This window comes from Tribolium castaneum, chromosome 1, assembly GCF_031307605.1.
Source record: "Tribolium castaneum strain GA2 chromosome 1, icTriCast1.1, whole genome shotgun sequence".
Lineage (NCBI taxonomy): Eukaryota > Metazoa > Arthropoda > Insecta > Coleoptera > Tenebrionidae > Tribolium > Tribolium castaneum.
The window spans coordinates 4,843,291-4,863,388 of NC_087394.1; the positions used below are offsets into that span (position 1 = coordinate 4,843,291).

General features: G+C 31.5%; 1 protein-coding gene across 8 annotated transcripts in view; it reads right to left on the bottom strand.

The window, feature by feature from the left end:
- Nucleotides 1-30: 30 nt before the first annotated feature.
- AGO1 (Argonaute-1) overlaps nucleotides 31-20,098 on the bottom strand; it is a 28,009-nt gene continuing 7,941 nt past the window's right edge. For 4 of the 8 annotated variants that reach the window (XM_015982501.2, XM_008198429.3, XM_015982500.2 and 1 more), the window contains 11 exons: nucleotides 14,863-14,937; nucleotides 11,283-11,518; nucleotides 10,786-11,230; nucleotides 10,513-10,735; nucleotides 7,956-8,186; nucleotides 7,693-7,885; nucleotides 7,308-7,441; nucleotides 4,957-5,141; nucleotides 4,219-4,904; nucleotides 3,873-4,072; nucleotides 31-1,225 (listed from right to left, as the gene is read on the bottom strand). In XM_015982501.2, the coding sequence (XP_015837987.2) occupies nucleotides 1,117-1,225; nucleotides 3,873-4,072; nucleotides 4,219-4,904; nucleotides 4,957-5,141; nucleotides 7,308-7,441; nucleotides 7,693-7,885; nucleotides 7,956-8,186; nucleotides 10,513-10,735; nucleotides 10,786-11,230; nucleotides 11,283-11,518; nucleotides 14,863-14,937 (2,717 nt within the window). In that variant the 3' untranslated portion in view covers nucleotides 31-1,116. Of the gene's footprint in view, nucleotides 1,226-3,872; nucleotides 4,073-4,218; nucleotides 4,905-4,956; nucleotides 5,142-7,307; nucleotides 7,442-7,692; nucleotides 7,886-7,955; nucleotides 8,187-10,512; nucleotides 10,736-10,785; nucleotides 11,231-11,282; nucleotides 11,519-14,862; nucleotides 14,938-18,920; nucleotides 19,078-20,098 lie in introns of those variants that run through there. The other 4 variants (XM_008198432.3, XM_008198431.3, XM_015982502.2 and 1 more) reach the window with 4 other exon arrangements.

The following is a 20,098-nucleotide window of genomic DNA, read 5'->3' on the forward strand; positions in this document are numbered from 1 at the left end:
AAATCACGGGGGTTACGACAAACAACGAAAAACTTGCTTTAAACTTTATTATGTATCTTCTTTAAGATGATCGAGGTCAGTACATAAAATAAGAATAACACAGTAACCAACATTCAATTTTCATAATGTACAGGATGGTCCAAAAGATCAACACTGCTGCCAAACGCCACCACACGACCAAGCGTTTTGGACCACTTGTAGCATGAACCAAAGAAGTCCAGCGAACTAGACTGAAAACTACATTTTGTTACTTAGATTAGGTACATGTATTTGTGCTTATATCTCAACTAGTTTGACAAAAATAACTCAGTTGCATGATTCGAATAACAGAAAATACAAAATAAACTATTCGTACATTTAATGTAATAAAATACAAAGGACAGGAAAATTGCGAAACAAAACCCTACGATAAATATACAATTTGTAAGTTCCTGATAAGGCCTAGTGGAAGATAAAAGAACTAGAATTCGAAACAATGGAAACAGCTACACGATTTAATAATACACTTAATAATAATAGAATTCGCTTTCTAATTATCAAATAAATGATTGATATGCGCCGTTTGAATTATTGTTAAAACCTGCAGTGACATTAAAACAAGCATGAATTTAAATAAAAATATACCAAAGCGGCGTATTTTATTCTGTATTTTTCTCTACGCTGAGTGTTGGAATATCACAAAATTACAATGGATTATTTCTGTCGGCCCTTAAGTATACAACTTGATTGGCATCAAATAAATTATATGATCCTTAAACTACAAAGGATAACAAACATGATTAATAAACCGTCACGTGCACTTAATGCTAAATAAAACCAGCAAGTCATAATTTAATAATGAGATCCTTCAATAATGGATTGTGTTAACTTAAGGTCCTTTTGTTTCAATTAATTCATTTTACAAAGCGTCTTTTGATTTGTGCAAGAGGAGGGTGATCGTCATACGGAACAACAAAAAACGTCCATTCCATTGCTAAATTATGACTTATGTGTTGTAAATATCAGTAAATCAAGGTTTTTTTGGTGCTTGGTTTTCTTGACTCCGATGAAAGAAAAAGACAAATTTTCCGTAAACAAACACTTCCTCCATCCCATTTTTCACACTCGAGGGATGCACTAAGCGAAATACATCACCTTCTTGGTGTCTGCATGCACTGTTATAGCCCTTGCCATGGCTCCGGGTGTTCGGTCTTCGGAAGAACCCGACTGGTGCGAACCTTCACCACTGCAACAAACAAGATCCATTTTTATCAAATTTTTTTATTCGAAATTTTAGCAAGGCCTTGACGAGAAATACCGGAAATAGGAATTAACATTTTAATTTATTATCCCTGTTTTATATGCACAAAACCATGGTACAAAACAAAATTTGTTATTTAAATTCCGACCAATTCGAGTGTAAATAAAGAATGAGTAATTTATTTTTATGAACAAAAAATCCCATATAACGAGAGCGTATTGAACTAGAATTTAGCAAAAAAAGCAAATAACTTGTATTTTTTTAGATGTTATAATAATAAATTAAAATGCAAGTAATGGAGAGAACAATTTAGTAAAAGTTTGACTAGCGCTGAGTTAAAACACACAAACAAAAAGATTTTAAAGCTGGCATGTTTGAGATAAAGCCGTTTTGAAGAAATTCGGCGAAACTTGATTCTACCAGAGTAAAAATGCATCCACAGCATGGTCCTCCGAAATAATCCATAATCCAAAATATCTCGTCAAAAATTTGAAGACAAGATTCTTGTTAAAGATGGATTAATTGTGATTGATTAATTAGAATAATGCCAATGATGTGCTGTTGTTAGGTTGTGATTATCTTCTGCAAAAAAATGATAAATTGGTTTTAAATTGATTGAATGTCCACCCTACTCTCCGGATCTGACATAAAAATATTTTATTAAAGTTTTAAAAGTTTCTAATTATTTGATAGTACTGGTTTTTCAGTTTTTACAAAAACCAGATTGCAGTAATGTATCAGAATAATGGTGGCAGTAATTTAAAAAAATAATAACTTTAATAAAACTGACAGAACCACAAGATAGATCGTAGTCTGTGGAACACTGGTTGCATTAAATTAGTGTTTATTATTAAATTTTAATGATCTATTACGTAAATACTGCCACGGGCTATATTTATTTGGAAGTGGATTACTAGTTCACAAATAAACAATTTATTATTCATGCTTAATCTCACAAATAAGTATTGAGATTTGGACAGAAATTCATGCCTTATCAAATAATTGAACTCATGTATAGCACATGTTAATTTTTTGTGCCCTCATTTATGTTTACTACAACTTATCTCAATGTAAAGACTGTAAAATAAAACACGGAAGCCAAATAATGGAAAATCAGTGGTAAAGCCTTTCAAGTGAAATTTTCAATTACTTGCGCATAAATCTTTTGTGAACTAAATACTTGCAATTGTTTTTATTGTATGAGTATTTGTGTAAGATAAACTAATTTTTTTGACGACTTTGACTATATCCTACCAATTTGCTTAAAAAAAAAAGAGTCGTCTGGTGTATAGTGTAAAATATTAGAAAAATTAATAAATCAATAACAAAAAATAAGAAATCATTTTTAGATTAAATTTCCCAAAACTTATTTTACATAACACCTTTTGAATCATCCATTCAATTAAAGCAGCAAAGTTCCATTCTCTCACAATTTTAAGTAGATATACAGCAGATAAAAAGATGACTTAATAAAATTTAACATCAAGAATTTGTTGCTCTTTTCTACTTACTTTTTGAGGATTTCCCAGAGACCACCGTCAGAGGTCCTTCACCTTAACCTTGTTCTTAAGTATTATTATAATTATTTTTATTTTGCTTATATTTTATTGATAGTGGAGTAGTCTTGGCCAAACTTCGCCAAAATAAAGACCAAAATAACGTTACAGATTATTTTAGATTTTATAAAAAAACAATGAAGTTTTTTATCGTTTAGAATTTTAAAAGTAAAAAAAACTACCACTCCTAGAAATGTATAATCAAAAAATATATTTATTTAAATAAAATACCAATATCCCCATTTTTTCTTCAGTTTGCATAAATTATGTATCTCTAGGAATTATAGGGCAGCTTATTGAAATAAAAGTTCAAAAAATAAAAATGTATTCGCAATTTTTATTTACTTTCTTTTTTTAGGATAAGTTTTTTTAACTGTATACTTCTCGCTTAAAAAAGTAAAACTTCTAGCACGTGCAAATGATAAATAACGCACAGATTTTTTATTACTTGAAAAATAGTACAAAAATCACCAATATAAACTTTAGCAATGTCTTTTACTTTAATTAGAAGCGATTTTTTAAAGCTAATGACAATAATTGAAGAGGAAGAATAAACGATTTTCTATTCAAAAACATACTATCATACAGCGGAAGCAGGAAATTACAAGCCTATCTCTTGCTATTATACTTTTCATAAATACAACAGGACAAATAAATTCACGAAATTGTTAAAAAGCACAATGAAAAAATTATCCAAGCCCAATAATAATTTGGATTAAATATTATTTTATAAATTTATAGACCACTTATAGCTTTTGTTTACTCGCTATAAAAATTAAATGAGCAAACAATCACTATTTTAAAAGCGTGAAAACATTAATTTTGCAATATGTTTAATCTTTCAAAAATTAAACGAAATAAACAACTATAAGCAATAGTTAATTTTTACCCACATGTCCTTTCTACAAGTATTTTTTTAATATAAATGTATCATCATTTTAGTTGTCAAAATTAATAAAACTTGACTGGAAAAGACGTAACTAGTTTTTCTCACATAAAAACGGTTAAAAAACATGTTTTAATTTATTTTTCAAAAAAAAAATGAAAGAGATATGTTTTTTATCCCTGATACCAACCTGTCATGCTCCTTTTCTACTAAGTGATATCTTGCTCGGAAAGCTACCAAATGGGCGTAATAAGCCGGTGCCGGTATAGAAACAGACCGAGTACAGCGCACATAAGTGTGACACAACTGATACGTCAAACACTGAAGTTCATCCGAATCCAAATGGGAATCATCCCATAGGACATGGTAGTGTGACGGCCTTGATGTACCCTGGACAAAAAAAAAAAATAAATAAATATTTCCCCTTATACACGCAAAATGTGTAAAATTTTATTTTTTTCTATAGCAACATACGTTTGGTAAATAAGTTCGATTAGCTATAGAAAAAAAATCACGATCAAAGTATTGTTTCTTACCTGTATACCCTGATGACTGCACAAATAAAAATCAAATTCTGTCGGATGTGTGATCCCAACATCGACTGTGGTTCCCGCTGGAATATTCCCACTCTTCCCACTTTGTTCCTTCTTGTCAGCGCAAAACAATCTGGTGTGGTGCCTCTTCTGCACCACAATAAACGTAATACCCGGCTTATAATCGCTCTCCAATTTGATGCAAGCTTCTCGAATCGCTGTTAATTCATGCTGTAATAATTGGAGAAATTGTCCTTCTGACACGCCATCTCTGTACAAAATGATACGATGGGGTTTGTAGCCGCCGGTCGATTTGTAAAACATTATCAAAAGTTCCCGAACCATTGAGCTCAACTCTTGGATGATCTCTTGTCGGTGTTGCTGGACGCGAACAGTGGCGGCATAACGTGAGGGATGAGCGTCCATTGAACCGACGACGGCTGCTATTGAAGGTTTTTTATTGTCGCCGGCTGGAGGATGAGTGACATCAGCACCCAGAAATATGACAGGTTCGTTAAATATCTTTGGTCTGATCGATGGCACAAGAATGCTGTTGATACCTCCTAGCTTAACGTTTATTTTGAGGCATAGATTTGACAGTGTCTGTGGTGATGTTTTGTTTACATTTTTTGCTTGAACACATTGGGTGGCCATCCCTAATACTGTGTCGCCTACCCTTTTAACTTCAGCTAAAAAACAATTTATTTTATTCACAGAATAAATTTTGTGGCGTTTTCGTACCATAGACAGGTGTCTTTCCAGGCAAGACAACGACAACGAGTTGCAATGACTGGAAAGTCGATTTCAGGTACCGGAACATTGGCTCGACTTGGTCCGGACCTGTCGCATATTTACAAAAACATGGTTGTCCGATTATTGGCATGCCTGCATCGTTTGAGATTTTTTGTAGCTGCTGTGTGAAATTCCTAGAAATGGTAACGCAAAATAATTAGCAAATACGTATTAAATTAAATCAACAAAAAATCGGTATTATTTACGGACTACTCCAATTTTCATTCTGATTTTCGATTTTTCTGGTTTTTTGAAAACGAAACTCTAGAGATATTGATCACAGCGCCTTAAAATTTACTACCATTAAAAACAATATCATGAAGATAGATAATGGTTAACGATAAAATTGTCGATAGGAACAAAATAAACGAAAACATCTAAACATTCCCTTAGTTATTTTTTAAATTACCAACATTTTTTAAAACATGTAAATGATTATTAATTCCTGGACACTCTATTACAAGATTAAGTGTTGGAAAAAGCTGAAAATAACTCAATACTAAAAAAAATTCTTTCCAAGGTTTTTGCAAACTGTAATTGGTTAACTAGTTTTATATTTAATAAAACTTGACTCTACAGAGGTTTATCACTTTTTGGTTTTCTAAGACTTCAGTAAATGCAAAAAAGTTATTTGGTAAAATGTTTTTAAAAATGTTCAAATAACTCAAAATTTTCGGCAAAATAGACGTGGGCTAGAGGCAGCTAAGTTTTTCTATGAGATGAACTGTGTAAGCTACCAACTAGTCCCAAGATTGACTTTTACAAAATATTTCATAGAAAAAAAATAGTCGACAAGTTTTTTTATTTTTTTATTTTTCATGTTTTTGTATTTTTATTTTCACAATACAATTAGTGTATCGGCAGTCAACGGAGTAATTTGATATATAAAATCAAAAATGTAATACAATATTTACTATACTAGGTGGAAACCTTATCGCACACCCAAGAAAATCGCAATTTCTAATTAAATAAAAAAATATTGCATTTTACACGCCTGACTGTACGTTCGAAAGGTATCTCCCCTAATTTTTTGGTAATTGTTCACTTGCAGATAAAAATAATAATTAAAAAAAGTAATTTTTGACTAAAAAATCAAATTCTAAATTTTATACTAAACCAGGCGTATTCACTTCAGATAATTGTTTACGAAGTTAGCGAAGAAAAATACCAATCAGATTTTGAATTAAACGCACTTTTACATTTTAACTTTAAAAAGTATTTTTATTTATGAGTTGCTACTTGTGGCGTCGTAAATTTAGGTGACAATGTGAACTGTAATTGGGGTAAGATTGTAAAAGATTTCGTTGAGATATTTCAATGCAGGCATCAGTTTTATTGCAAGACTGTAAATAAGGGGCTTCAAAAAGGTCGGCTACTGGTAACTGATCCCTTTGTTGGCAAATTATACCATTTTCTAATAAATCACGCGCCTAGTTTGCGTCTAAATAAAAAAAACCGATTATTTTACCAACCAAGTAAAAATTTATAATTCTGATACCAGTGTTCTATAGTTCAAAAAACTAAAAACTAGTTAAATTAACAGTAAGTGCTCAAAAACTCACAAAACTGCTACGACTTTATTTATTAACAAAAAAATTTAATAAAAATCGAGAATGGTCCTTTTAATGTATAGGCTGGTGTGTAAAATTTCAGAATTTTTATTTCATTAGAAGTCGCGATTTTCCTGGGTGCGCGATAAGGTTGCCACCCAGTACAATCAATAACAATCTTTTATCTCTTTAAATTTGAGAATTTTTGGCTTACATTTTATTGTGAATTACATAATATAGGTACTAAACTTTAGAAAAAAACTAGTGGTTTTTATTTATTTAAAAAGTCCATAATCCAAAAAAAATGCGCTCATTTTATAATGTACTTAATAATTTTCTTAGAGCTATAATAAAATGACGTACATTTAGATGTTAAAATCTTTTTTATGTTATACACTTCGTTATCAGTTTTCCTCCTTTTATAGATGTGTAAAAAATAAACAACACTAAAAACAATAAATATGGCTCAGTGAATCCTAAAGGCTGTTTTACATAAGTTCCAAACATGTCATTCTGAAGTGTAATTTTATCGTAATTAACGAAAATTCACAAACATGTTAAAAATATTAGTGAAAGAATTTTCAAAAATTTTGCATTGATTCAAACCCATCTAACATCAAAATCGATTTTCTCATCTTGTTTGGTATTTTTCAATAATTTTTTCTATTATAAAAATAATAATAGTGAAATATTGACTTGAAACCAGTCATTGTATAGATTTTTTTCAGTCATTACTAACATGATACATACCTTAAAGCGTCTTCCCTCACGGTACGCTGTGGAGCAAAACAAGCGATGGCCCAAACTCTGATTTCCACACCCGTAAAGAATTGTTTGCCTCGCATGTCCCACACGCCTTGATTAGGCATCGCTTGCTGTTTGCTCTAAGAGAAAAAACACAAAACAATTAATTCCATATAACAATCGCATTCTTTATGTATTTTTATTCATTATAAAAAATTCTCATCAAACACACGAACAACAAAACAACCACGATGCTATCACACAGTGAACCAATAAATTCAAATCGAAAAAAACACGTGACAACATGCAACGAAAACATCTATCTACAAAAAATAAACACACGAATAAACGAATGATTAAAATAATAATAGTAATACAACTTGAAACTAACGTGCCAGCCCACCTGTCCGCTGAGGGAAGCCACCCGACCACCGTACTGTAGTTTAGGAGGTGGGAGAACCCTACCGCGAACTTCCATCATGTTGTTACTGATTGTCAAGCCGAATTCTTGCACGTAGGGGTCGTTGTTGAAATCAGCCCTCCTTACCAAGTTGTTGATTTCACGTTCTCTGTCCGGTGCTGATCTATATTTAAAAAAAAATATATAAAATAGTACATATAACTTGAAGCCTTAGTGTGTTATTATCTCATCACCTTGCTGTAGCTTTTATCATAGTGGATGTTTGCATATCCGTTAGTTTCTTGATGCATCGTTGGCCAGCTACAATGTTACAGACTTCTAACGGCAAATAGGTGTGTTTGTGTTCCTGGCCAACCTGGAGGCACGGTAAATGGGGGTATCTTAATTTCATTTTGTACTTGTCGAGGAAATACTTTGCTACGGTACACTCTACGGTCTGTCCGTTGTCCAGTTGGAGGGGGAAACTAAAACAAACAAAAAACAAATTATAACACTGTAATACACAATTCTAAATTAAATTATGCATAAAACAAATAACTCACCCCTTTAAAAGAGTGAACACTAAAATTAGTATTAACTAAATGCTGTGGCAATCATTTTACGAGACCTGTGCAAATAAAATGTAACTAACAAGTTTAAAGTAATCGTAGTTTTTACATTTTTTAAACAAATAGAAATACATAGCTATAATTCATATTTCATAGTCATATTTCAAATGAATTATTAACTTTTTTTTAACAGAAAGCTATATTTATAATTTCTGGATTGGTCGATTATTATACAACACAAAAGTTTAGCCGATCTCGAAATATTTCGCTTTTTTTTTAATATTATACTTCAGAAATCAGTAGCTCTACCACTTTTAAATAATATGTATTTTGAAATCGCTTTTGGGCACTATTTTAAATTAATAAGATCACAAATCGTATGCATTTAGACACCAGTTTTTAATTACTATTCTGGTGGAAAATGATTTAAAACAGCAGTATTTTGAAATGACTTAATTTTGAGATGATTCCTTGGTCCAAATCGGTAAAAGTCGCCGCAGAAGAGCTGCAAAAGTTTGTTTTCGACCACAATATAAAATTGTAGCTAATCTTCTAAAAGTTTTGTCGCTTTGAGAAATAAATTTTACGAAATCAAATATTTTCAACAAAAAAACTAGCGTCTGAAGCGTCGTTTTTGGGCAGAATAAAGCAATTCCAACTTTTTCTACAGCGATTTTTGAAGTAAAAATTGCTCCAGGTCAAAATATTTCAACAAAACTGGTGATTAAAATAAATAAGCCTTTTCCAGTCAGAATAAAGCGATTGTAGATTATCTATATAGCAAGTTTTGTTCTTTAATTAAACCAAAGAATAAAGTAATATTTTTAAGCCAGAAATCCCCGAAAAAATAATAAAACTGATAAATTAATCGTAGCTTTCGGTCAGCTTAAATCGTTTTTAGGTTTTTGTAGAAGTGGGTAAGTAGGTATAAATACATGTAAGAATAAGTTTATTTACTTTTTGTTATTTTTATTTTTACTGTATCTCAAAAACTACTAATCACACAAAAACCAGCGTCTGCTATAAAATGATTTTCTAAACATGTGATCTTTTCAGACTATTTCTAAAATATTTTATAACAAAAATTAATATCCAAATTATTTATTCCTAATGACCTCTGTGTTTTGTGCAAAAATTACGTAAAAATTGTTACCAGCCTCAAAAAAAAACAATTAAATTTTACGTCTAAAATAAGATTGATAGGTTACCCCCTAGATGGAGTTTACAATTTTTGATAGCAATAAAAAATTCTACTCAAAAAAATTACTCTGGGTGTAAATTTTTAACAATATCTAACAAAACAGTTTACAGAGATAATAACTATTAAAAAATGACTGCCATGTCACCTTTAAAGGTTTCTAGTTTCTTTAGAAATCATTTTCGGACACGCGTCCATAGAATTTTTTTTGTATTTAGCTCGAAAGAATCACTTTTCAAATATTGTACAAAAGAATAAGCTTTCAAATTCTATTAGTACCAACGAACTGATTTGTGCAACAAAGTTATGAAACAATTTAAATAAGAGGGCCCTCGCAGCCCCTTTAACAATGCTTTACAACCTTACAATTTGCACTGTTAAATGACTAATTATTTAAAACAACGAATGTATGCCAAGTATTAAAGAAAAAAATATATATTCTGTATTTTTGGAGCAACTTTGGAGGTTAATAATAACACCATAAGAAAAACCTTTAAAAAAATAAAAAATGTGGGTCAATTCAATTTTAATACTCAATCTATGGTTAAAGTATTTACACTATCTCGCGAGACATGCTGTATATCATCTACCAATTAATTTGATTACTTGTTGAATAATAATTGGGTTTAATTTTTATTTATAGCTTAATATTTTTAAGTAATAATAATTTTCCTCTAATACTACTCTGTTTTCTATAGGATTGAACTTTATTAAGTTGAGTTATTAGTTACTCGTCTAAAAAATTGAAAAAAAAAATTCGCTTGCACAGCTTTTTTCAATTACAAGTAAAAATGAAAAATCCTACTCTAAATTACATACGTGTTTCATTCATTCAATTAAAATGATTAACACAGCCAAAGAATACAAAAAAGTAAGTAGAATTTTGTAGATTTCAACTAACATTTTCATACCAATACAAAATTTTTTGATAATTTTCTTTAGTTCTTTACGTTTTCATACTAATAACACAGCAACTGTGAGATAAAAAATTAATTTAAATTTAATTAGAATGCAACAAATTAATAAAATTAATCATCAACTTACGATTGCATCTGAGCCGGTCTTCGTGTCACATTGCACACCCTATACTTCCGCCTCATGGTCCCACAATGTGTTATTTCGATTTTCAAACCTTTGATTTCTTTCGTAAATTTGACACGTTGACTATCAGTTAGCGGTTTTCTCTGTTCGTTGATATCTCGAATATCCAAAACTTCGCACATAAATTCGATAACCGGCTGTGCTTTGTAAAAAGCAGTTGCAGAAACTGTAAATAAACATTTAAAAAAAAAACACAACCAACACACCAAAACATACCATCAATATTCAACATCATTTTCCATTGGCTAGGCCTGACCGACTGGTGAAACCCAAACCAAACCTCTCGCCCACCACCCAACGGATGATAATACCCTTCCGGACTGCTGAAGAAGCTTCGACCAACTGGCGTGTAACTCATCGACGGTAAGTGTCTCATTACGACATCAAGCGCCAGAATTGCCTCATACGGTATTTGTCGTGTTCTCCCTTCTAGCGCTTCCTCGAGTCCGTAAAGCGACACTTGCGCCACCCATTTTATTGTCACCCTAAACAACCTATCCTTGCCTTCGCCAGGCAACGTCACTTCCAACTCCTCGCGTGAATTACCAATCGGTAGAGGATCACGCGTGTAGAGATTGTTTCTACCGTCGAAGACCGGCTTCAAGTTGCCGAAAATTTTACCATAGGCGTGTACCATAGTCTCGATAATTTCCCGATTGACCTGGAGACAAAAACTTAAGGAAAAAAACATTTGATTTAGACGAAATGTGAACCTTTCTGGGGCATTTATCGGGCTGTATGCTCACGTCGTAGTGATGGACGAAGCCACGCGGCATCGTCACTTGGAAATGGTTGGCTTTCAAGCCAATGGGACGGCCTTCGCGGCCGAGATTTGGCCGACGGGGACATTGGAAGACCGGCGGATCTGTCGTGGGTGGCACGGTGGCGAGGGCCGTGCTCGTCGCCCCCACGACGGCCACGGCGGTGCTAGCGGTTCCAGGGGCGGTTGCTGGAACAACAAACCCATCTTTAAGACCAACACGTGGGGCTGAAATCTTAACCGGAGTGTCGAGCTCGTCGAACACCTTCAACACGCTCTGGATGATGTCGGGAAGAGGTAAACTCATGGTTGGAAACGTCACGATTATTAAACAATACAAATAATAACACACGAACGATCACACACATGAAAGTGATACGAAATCGAAAAAGGCTTCTTTATATAGCCAGTAAGGTAAAGAAATGGCAACAAAAACTTAAGAGATAAGTAAAAACACTTCGTTTTATCATTTTGTCTCTCGAATAAACGATTAACGACGCATTGGCCTTTCATAGCAAAAATTTGTAAAAGAGAGTTAAATAACACAATACTTACCGTCAAAATTAAATGGTTCAATCTTGACTAGTATTTTTATTTGACAATTCTTTTAGGGAACGCATTGGTATTAGCATTATCCATAAAACAGGCTTCCGGATATTAGTAAAAAATGTTACAATGACTTTAATGAAAAAAGAAAAGAAAACTTTCTAAAAAAACACTCTTTTGCATATGAAGCCCATAAAATTTTGAATTTGTTTCATTGTTTGAAAGGTAACGTTGAAACAGAATAAACAAGAATACGATTTGTGTTTTAGCATAACTGTAAAATTTCATGAAAACAAACCGAAAAGTTATTAAACTTGCATTTTTGGCGTGTTAAGCACGTTTTTGAAGTAAAAACAGAATCGAGAACCATTTATTTATTTATTTATTTTTATTTAAAACAGACCGAAAAATCACAAAAATTTCATGAAAAATACGCAACAAAAAACAAAAAACTTGGTGAAAAAAGGTACTTTTAGATGAAATCCTCAATTTTTGGGTGAGATTTTGATAAAACAAACTGAAAAATCGCCCAATCTAAGGCACCAAGTGCAAATGTTTTTGTCTTTTTCAAGTGTTTTTGGTTGTTTTATGGCCAGGCGACAGACAACTATTATTTTGCAAAATTTAGATAAACAAAACAAAATGAAAAGATTTATAAAGCGAACATTTTGTTGTTCCTTTTAACTATTTTAATGTTTAAAAAAGTTTTTATCAAAAAAAAGTTAAAAATGTTGGACACATCATGATATTAGTTGGTTTTTGATAGAAATTCTTAAAAAAAAATAAGGCAAAAAAACAAAAATTTGGTAAAGAATTGTGATATCTTAACGTCTTTTTAAAACCGTATTTTCATTTACTTTCTTAATAAACATTTACATTGGTTTTGTGTATCGTTTTAAAATACCAAATGTGTTGTAAATAAAGCAAAAATTAATAAACTACCTACTTCAAAAATAGTTGTTTAATTTTACAACAGACCGAAAAATCACGAAAATTTCGTCAGAAATAAGCAACAAAACAAAAAACTAGGTGAAAAAAGTGCTCTTAGACGAAATTCTCAATTTTTGGGTGAGATTTTGATAAAACAAACTGAAAAATCGCCCAATCTAAGGCACCAAGTGCAAATGTTTTTCCCTTTTTCGAGTGTTTTTGGTTGTTTTATGGCCAGACGACAGACAACTATTATTTTGTAAAATTTAGATAAACAAAACAAAATGAAAAGATTTATAAAGCGAACATTTTGTTGATCCTTTTGACTTTTTTAATGTTTAAAAAAGTTTTTATCGAAAAAAAAAAGTTAAAATTGTCGGAAAAATCACGAAATTTGTTGATTTTTGATCGAAATTTCTTCAAAAAAAATAAGCCAAAAAAACCTAAAAATTTGGTAGAAAATTGTGACATCTTAACGTCTTTTTAAAACCGTATTTTCATTTATTTTCTTAATAAAAATTAACGTTGATTTTGCGTATCGTTTTAGGATACCCAATATGTTGTAAATAAAGCAAAAAATCAACAAATTACCTGGTTTAAAAATAGTTGTTTAAGTTTTGAAAAAATACCAAATTCTGTTGAAAATTACATTATTTTTGCTTTCTTAACACGCTTGTCAATTAGGAACAAAATTGTTCCCGAAAATTTGGTCAAAAAAAAAACAAAACGATAAGAACAAGTTAATCCGAATATACTGTTACTTTTGACATTTTCTGACCATTTAAGTAAGTTTTTTCGGAATGTTTTGTTAAAATTGCCGAGAAAAAAAACCCGAAATGAAATCGCAATTAATATTATTTTGAGTTTCACTTGATTTTAGTAGATTTTTGATAATTTCGTCAAAAAATAAACTTTAATACACTGTATTTTTAATTTTTGCTGAGATTTTACGTCTTTTCAGCGTTTTAACATACACAATTTATTGTAAAAAAATTAAGCCAAAAACCAAAATTATACGAATTCAAAAATTCTGTTAAAAAATACTTTTACTTCTACTTTTTCGTGTTTTAAGACTGTTTTATTTTGCAAAATAAACCCAAAAATTGTTAACTCTTTATCGTGTTTATTCACGTTTTTTGAACAATATCGCAAAAAATTTGGTCATAACTAGAATTTTTTTAAATAAATATTCAATTTTTATTTGATATTTTACTCAAACAGGTTAAAAATCACCAAATTAAGACCATAATTATTTAATTTTTTTGTCTTCAGTTCGGTCAGTTATATGTCAGACGAGTCTGCGTCAAACATGATTATTTAGCCTTTTTTAATGTTTCAGCAAATTTTTGAAGTAATAACAATTAATTTTAAAACATTTTACTAAAATTACCCAAAAATTTGTGCATTTCTTGTAATACCATGCTTAAAAATTAAAAAACTCATTCACCATTGATACTGTGTTTATTTCACTCGATATGTTGAAACATTTTTCTGTCAAAATCGAAAAATTTCATTCCCTCACTGGCAATGAAAAAAATCCAAAAGCCCAAATTATAGACATTAATTAATTATTTTACAGTAATTCTAATTTACAAATAATCCAAGTTTAGAATTAGAAATGAATAAACAACTGTGTAAACAACAATTAAATATATAGAGTGAGTCTGTAAAAGTATAGTTCAACCGAATTGTAAAAAAAATAAAGAAAAACTAGTGTTGCCAATAGATTTTCCAATTGCTCAAATTTTGAAAAATTATTTTCAAGAACACAGGAAACTTTAATCAAAAATGATAGCAATATAGAAATATTAGGTAATCACAAGGTCACTGAGAGGGTTTCAGCTTAAAATGAAAACTGCACTGATTAAAAATAGATTATCTGTTGTATCAACGATTAAGCAATCAACTCTCATCGAGATAAAGGTAATAAAACAGAAAAAAGTGTGAAAGTCAAACTAAAATTTACAAAAAATACGTTAAAACTGTTAATTTCCCGGAACAAAAATCGCGAAAAGCACCAATGATAATGTCGAAATGAAAATAAAATGCAATTTTACCTGAGAGTGGATCAGCGAATGCGGTTTGTGGCGGGGGACTAGCACTTTGATGAGGCGGGCTGGTCTGCCACGACTCTGAAAAAAAGCTTTACTTACGAAAATTGCGAAACAAAACAATACTAAATACAAGACTAAATAATAATACTAAACAAAATTTAAAAGAAAATAAACTAGGAACAAACCCAATTGTATTAAAGACATTTTCGGACGATTCACTAAAGAATGAGTTAATAAATTAACACAAAAAATAGTAAGAAAGTTGGTAATAGTTTGCTGTTCGAGAACAACACGCAACTGACCCAAGGAAACGGTTTAAAGTCCTAAAGAAGGGATGGTTTCAAAGGGGGTGGACCAATAGGGGATTATTACAGAGGGATTCAGGTAGACAGGCTGATGGTATGGTAATTAGTCTGCCCCTTCCACGAAAATGTGGGTGTAAATTTCCCCTTATTTTAGAATCAAAATTATGTTTAAGTAATTTCTTCTTCATGCAGACAGACGTTCATAAAAACAGAAATAAAATTGTTTGCAGTTTATTTTGATTCAAGTACAAAATCCACTCGAAAATTACTAACTCTAGCCAAGTGTACTTACAGTAAACACTATTTCTTGGCAATTTTAATCTTTATCCTTGTATCTCTAATGGACCACATGGTGATACCACAGGTATAATACGTTGAAAATTTTCTCCTTTGCCAAGAACTCGTTGACTTTTATGGCTTGAAATGTTAATTCCACTTATAAAGGGATAAAGTGTCGTAAAAGTTGAAGAAATATTTCCAGAAACATTGAAACAGGAATGGGAAATTTTCTAATCTTTTATGTATTGTCACTTACAGAGAAACAAACTAGGATACATTTGTTACGTGGGAGTATTATGTTTCGTAGGAAATGACATAATCAACTTTACAGAATGCAATTTACAACTTTTTGCATAGGAAGACAATAGAAACTTAAAAAAAATCCAGAGTCTATAAATTGTTCAAACATTCTCTTCTATTTTTACGCTACTTTATTCTTCTATATAAGAAAATTTTCTTGGTTTGGTGGGATGTCCAATGATTTTATTAATTAATACGCGGATAAAACAATACGTAGCAGAAAATTGAATTCCTGAAAATTATTTCCATCAAGATGAAATAATAGCTGGTATAAGTAAATTTAATCCCCTGAAAAAGAGTTTAACTGTACAAAGCGAAGTCGAGTGCGATAATTTTAAGTAAATGAAATTGCTTTATTCACGAGTATTATACGACATTTATTCCAATTACTATTAAAAAATGCTCTTTTGATATGTAAAGCCCTTTTTAAAACGTTTAATGGCAATTAAATTTGTTTTAATTCGAGATTAATGCATTTTAAGACAGCATAATGTGAAATTTTAAAAATTCGGTTCGATCAAAATTACTTTCTCAAACAATGAGCAGAGAAAATCCGAGATATAAACAAAAATCAATGAATCAGACAAACTCCTTTTTTGCACCTTTTTACAGGAATAAGTTACCTAAGAGATTATATTTTGTGTTAAACACGATTTATCAATATTCTTACACAATTATTGATGTATGGTTTAAATTTTCGTCAGTTTGTCGCGAACGGACGCCTCATAAACATATTAAATGAAAATTGTGCGGCAAGTGCGTGTGGTTAATTTTCTAATGCTGTATAAATAATTAGCAGTAAACAATTTCTTTAATTTCGAGTGGATAGTGTGTGCCAATGAAACGGATTTTCTGGAAGAAACGAAAAATAAATCAAGATTAAAGGGTAAGTGTGCAAATTCTTTTTATGGAAACATCAAATTTTTAATATTTTCAACTAATTTAATGACAATGTAGTGATGATTTTATTTTGTATTAAAGTGGGTCCTTTTACGAAGATGAAGGCCACATGGATGCCACAAGGTAGGCTCATTTAATTTTTAATCTAATCGGCAAGTACAGGCCTGCGCCTGTAAAATGTCACCAAGAATACACATCCCTATATTATAAGTACTCGATTACAAATTTTGAAAAATTAGATAGTCTTTGACAACTATGTCATGGGTTTACAAAAATTAAATAATTGAAAATCTTTTGTATCTACTGTTCTGTGACTTTTGTATATTTGGCTGCATACATTAGGCGCAAGCCTCGTAAAGTTGTGCGAAACACTCTGTATACAAATAAGTACTTATGAAGCAAACAGACCTAAGAATTTTTTTCTCAAAGTCGACCCAAAATACACAAAATCAAAATCTCATTGACTTAAAACTTCTGTCTTTGAAAATAATAAAAATTTTAATTAATTCGGAAATTTTTTTTAGCTGTAATTTCTGAAGTTTCACTGAAAACTTCTTTCTGTAAAAATAATAAAAATTTGAATTAATTCAAAAAATTCTTTTAGCTGTAATTTCTGAAGTTTCACTGAAACTTTTTTTGTTGGTTTTATTAATTTTTATTGGACAGAGAGTAAAACCTGGAACACCCTGTACATACAATTACAGCCACATTTAGTCATAACTTTTCTATTAATTTGAAAAAAAAATAATAATCTGATAGTAATTAATCGTAATTTTCGCCTTGTCATTAAAATGTTTAAAACAGTTTTTTTACGAATATGATAAGAAAAATGTTAACAAAAGTAGTGCCAAAACTATGAAAGTTTTAAGTTTTTTATCTACTGACTGAAATTTACTTTTCATGTGTTTCAGTTGTAAAACAGAATAAAAAATATCACAAACAAATCACTTTACCCGCTATCAATTTTTAAGTGTCGAAATAAATTTAAAAATAAAATTAATGATTTTTAAACAAACTTCCAGAAAAATAATAATCAATTCAATTTCCGTAAATTTACACCTTAATAGCGAGAATAAATAAGCAAAAATTGAAAATTTATTGAACTTATAAGAGAATAAGTCTTCAGAAAAAATCAAGACATAAAATGAATAAAATGTTTATTATCAATTTATTAAATGAAGAACAGAAAATTAAACATTAAACAACTTTGGCCCTATTTTAATAAAGTCACGTGACTATTGACCATATATGAAGGCATTGAATAAAACCATAATTTCGCGGAAAATTGTGAAATCTACTTAAAAATAAAGAAGAACGACCGTTTTAAACTTGAATAAATAAACAGTATCCTATTTTTTCCCTGCAAAAATGTTATTTTCTGATCGAACATCACAATACCCAGCCAAAACAGCGCCATCTGTTGGCAAAACGTAAAGAAAACAAGACATTTAAATGCCTTAAGTTATGAAATAAATCACTCCAAATTGGTAGAATGCGGTAAATATTCAAATGCAGAACCGGTTTTAACTTGGACAAATCATCTCGGAAAAATGCCAATTTCCCGAGGAAGTTTACTCTCATCGACCACAATTCCCGAAACCGTTCAATGTTTTGGATGACACTCAATGTACATAATCGCGATAAGAGAGATAAGGTGTGCCTTGGGCCAAAAATCGCGCAAAACCAACCCTGTTGTAACCAGTCCAGGACCGGACTAAATCAATAAGGCCAGTCGTGTTGAGACCCAGACTCGGGGTCAACGAACGAAAATGCACTTGACGTCGACCATCCTCGATGCATCATTGATTAACCACAAACCATCCACCAAAAACCACCGAAAATTGCCCAAAAACCACCCAACAAAACCAAACCGATAAACAAAGAAACGAATGACAACTGCGTGTCAATAATCGCACGGGGGCCCCCAGTTGCCAAAAAACCATTCCTTGCACCAACCTACCGTAGTTTTGGGCCCCAAGACGCAGTAACGCCCGGAAAGGGGGCCCCCTTTGCCCCCATTTGAGCAAAAACGAGATGACCTTATTTCCGTCGACGCATTCTTAGGTTAAGTCATTTAAACGCAATTTAGAGGCAAATCGCCGGCGGCGCCTCCTCGCGGCGCCCCCACGTCGCCGTCGCCCCCAACTCGATTTCCACGAAGGAAAATCGCGAAAAACACCAAAGGAAAAGCGAGCTTTTCCCAACCAAACAAAAACAACGTCGGACGCTCGCCCACGGTTCGATCGATCGCGGAATTTGTTCAAAATTTAAACTTACGGCCTCCAGGTCCAGGATACATCTTTTAAATATAATATAAACACACAAGCACACCACTAACACACCACTATTCGAAAAAGTGTCTATCTAGTTACAAAGATAGGCGGACATTTGCAATTGTTCGACGTGACGTCATCACAGGAAAGCTCGACGGTTGAGAGGAGGGCGCAAACGCACGCCATTGGCTGTTGGCATAGTAACGGCAATAAACGGCGCCAATTTCGAATATTGATCGGTTTATGACACATCAATTTATGGGACACGTAAAGGATAATGGGCATTTGATGACTGGTCGCGGAAATTAAATTCACTTCCTTGGCAAAAGATGAATCACGAAAATTAATCACTGGTTTATTTAAATTATATTTTTCTCCGATAATTGTCAATTCTGAAATCTAAAATTTTAACCTGTCCAAAGTATTGTTTAGAAGTTACGTTATAAAATCAATATTTACGCTTGTGGAAGATAATCTACAACAGTGTGAGTACAGCATAAACATTCATGTCGAAAATATAGCGTTATCAAATTGTTGAGAGTACAAACTTAAGATTATCCAAAAATTGAATACACCTAAAATGATGACACAAATTTTCATTCATTCTGGTGCTTGATTACTTTGAGAAAAATAACACTAACACGGCGTGTTAATTAATAATTAAAAAGCAACACCTGTTTCGTGAATGTATAAATTATTTAAACTGGTTAAATTCATTTAAAAACCTTTTTATACAAAACCTTGCTTAGAGCTGAACGTGTTTTACGAGGTGACATCACTATTTCAGGGGTCAGAAAATTTGAATTACTTTTATTACTTATTACATAAAACTAAACTATACAAGGTTAGTCTGCTAAAAATATTTTTTACTGTATCTCACAAACTAATAATCACATATAACACATAAAACATATTTATCTGTCTTCTGTCATCAAAATGCTGAAATATTGGCAAAATCCTTCAGTTTCATTTTTATTTTTTATATTACATTAAAACGTCGGAATCATTTTAAATAATTTGTGTCAACAACCAACTTTTAGGGCGAATTTTGAAATTTAAAACACAGTGTCTTCAATTTGATACACAGCAGCAATTTTTTAATCAAGTTTTAAGAAAATAAAAAGTTTATAATTACACTCTTCAACTTTCCTGTTTTCTGTAACGTTAATTTTTGCTAATTCA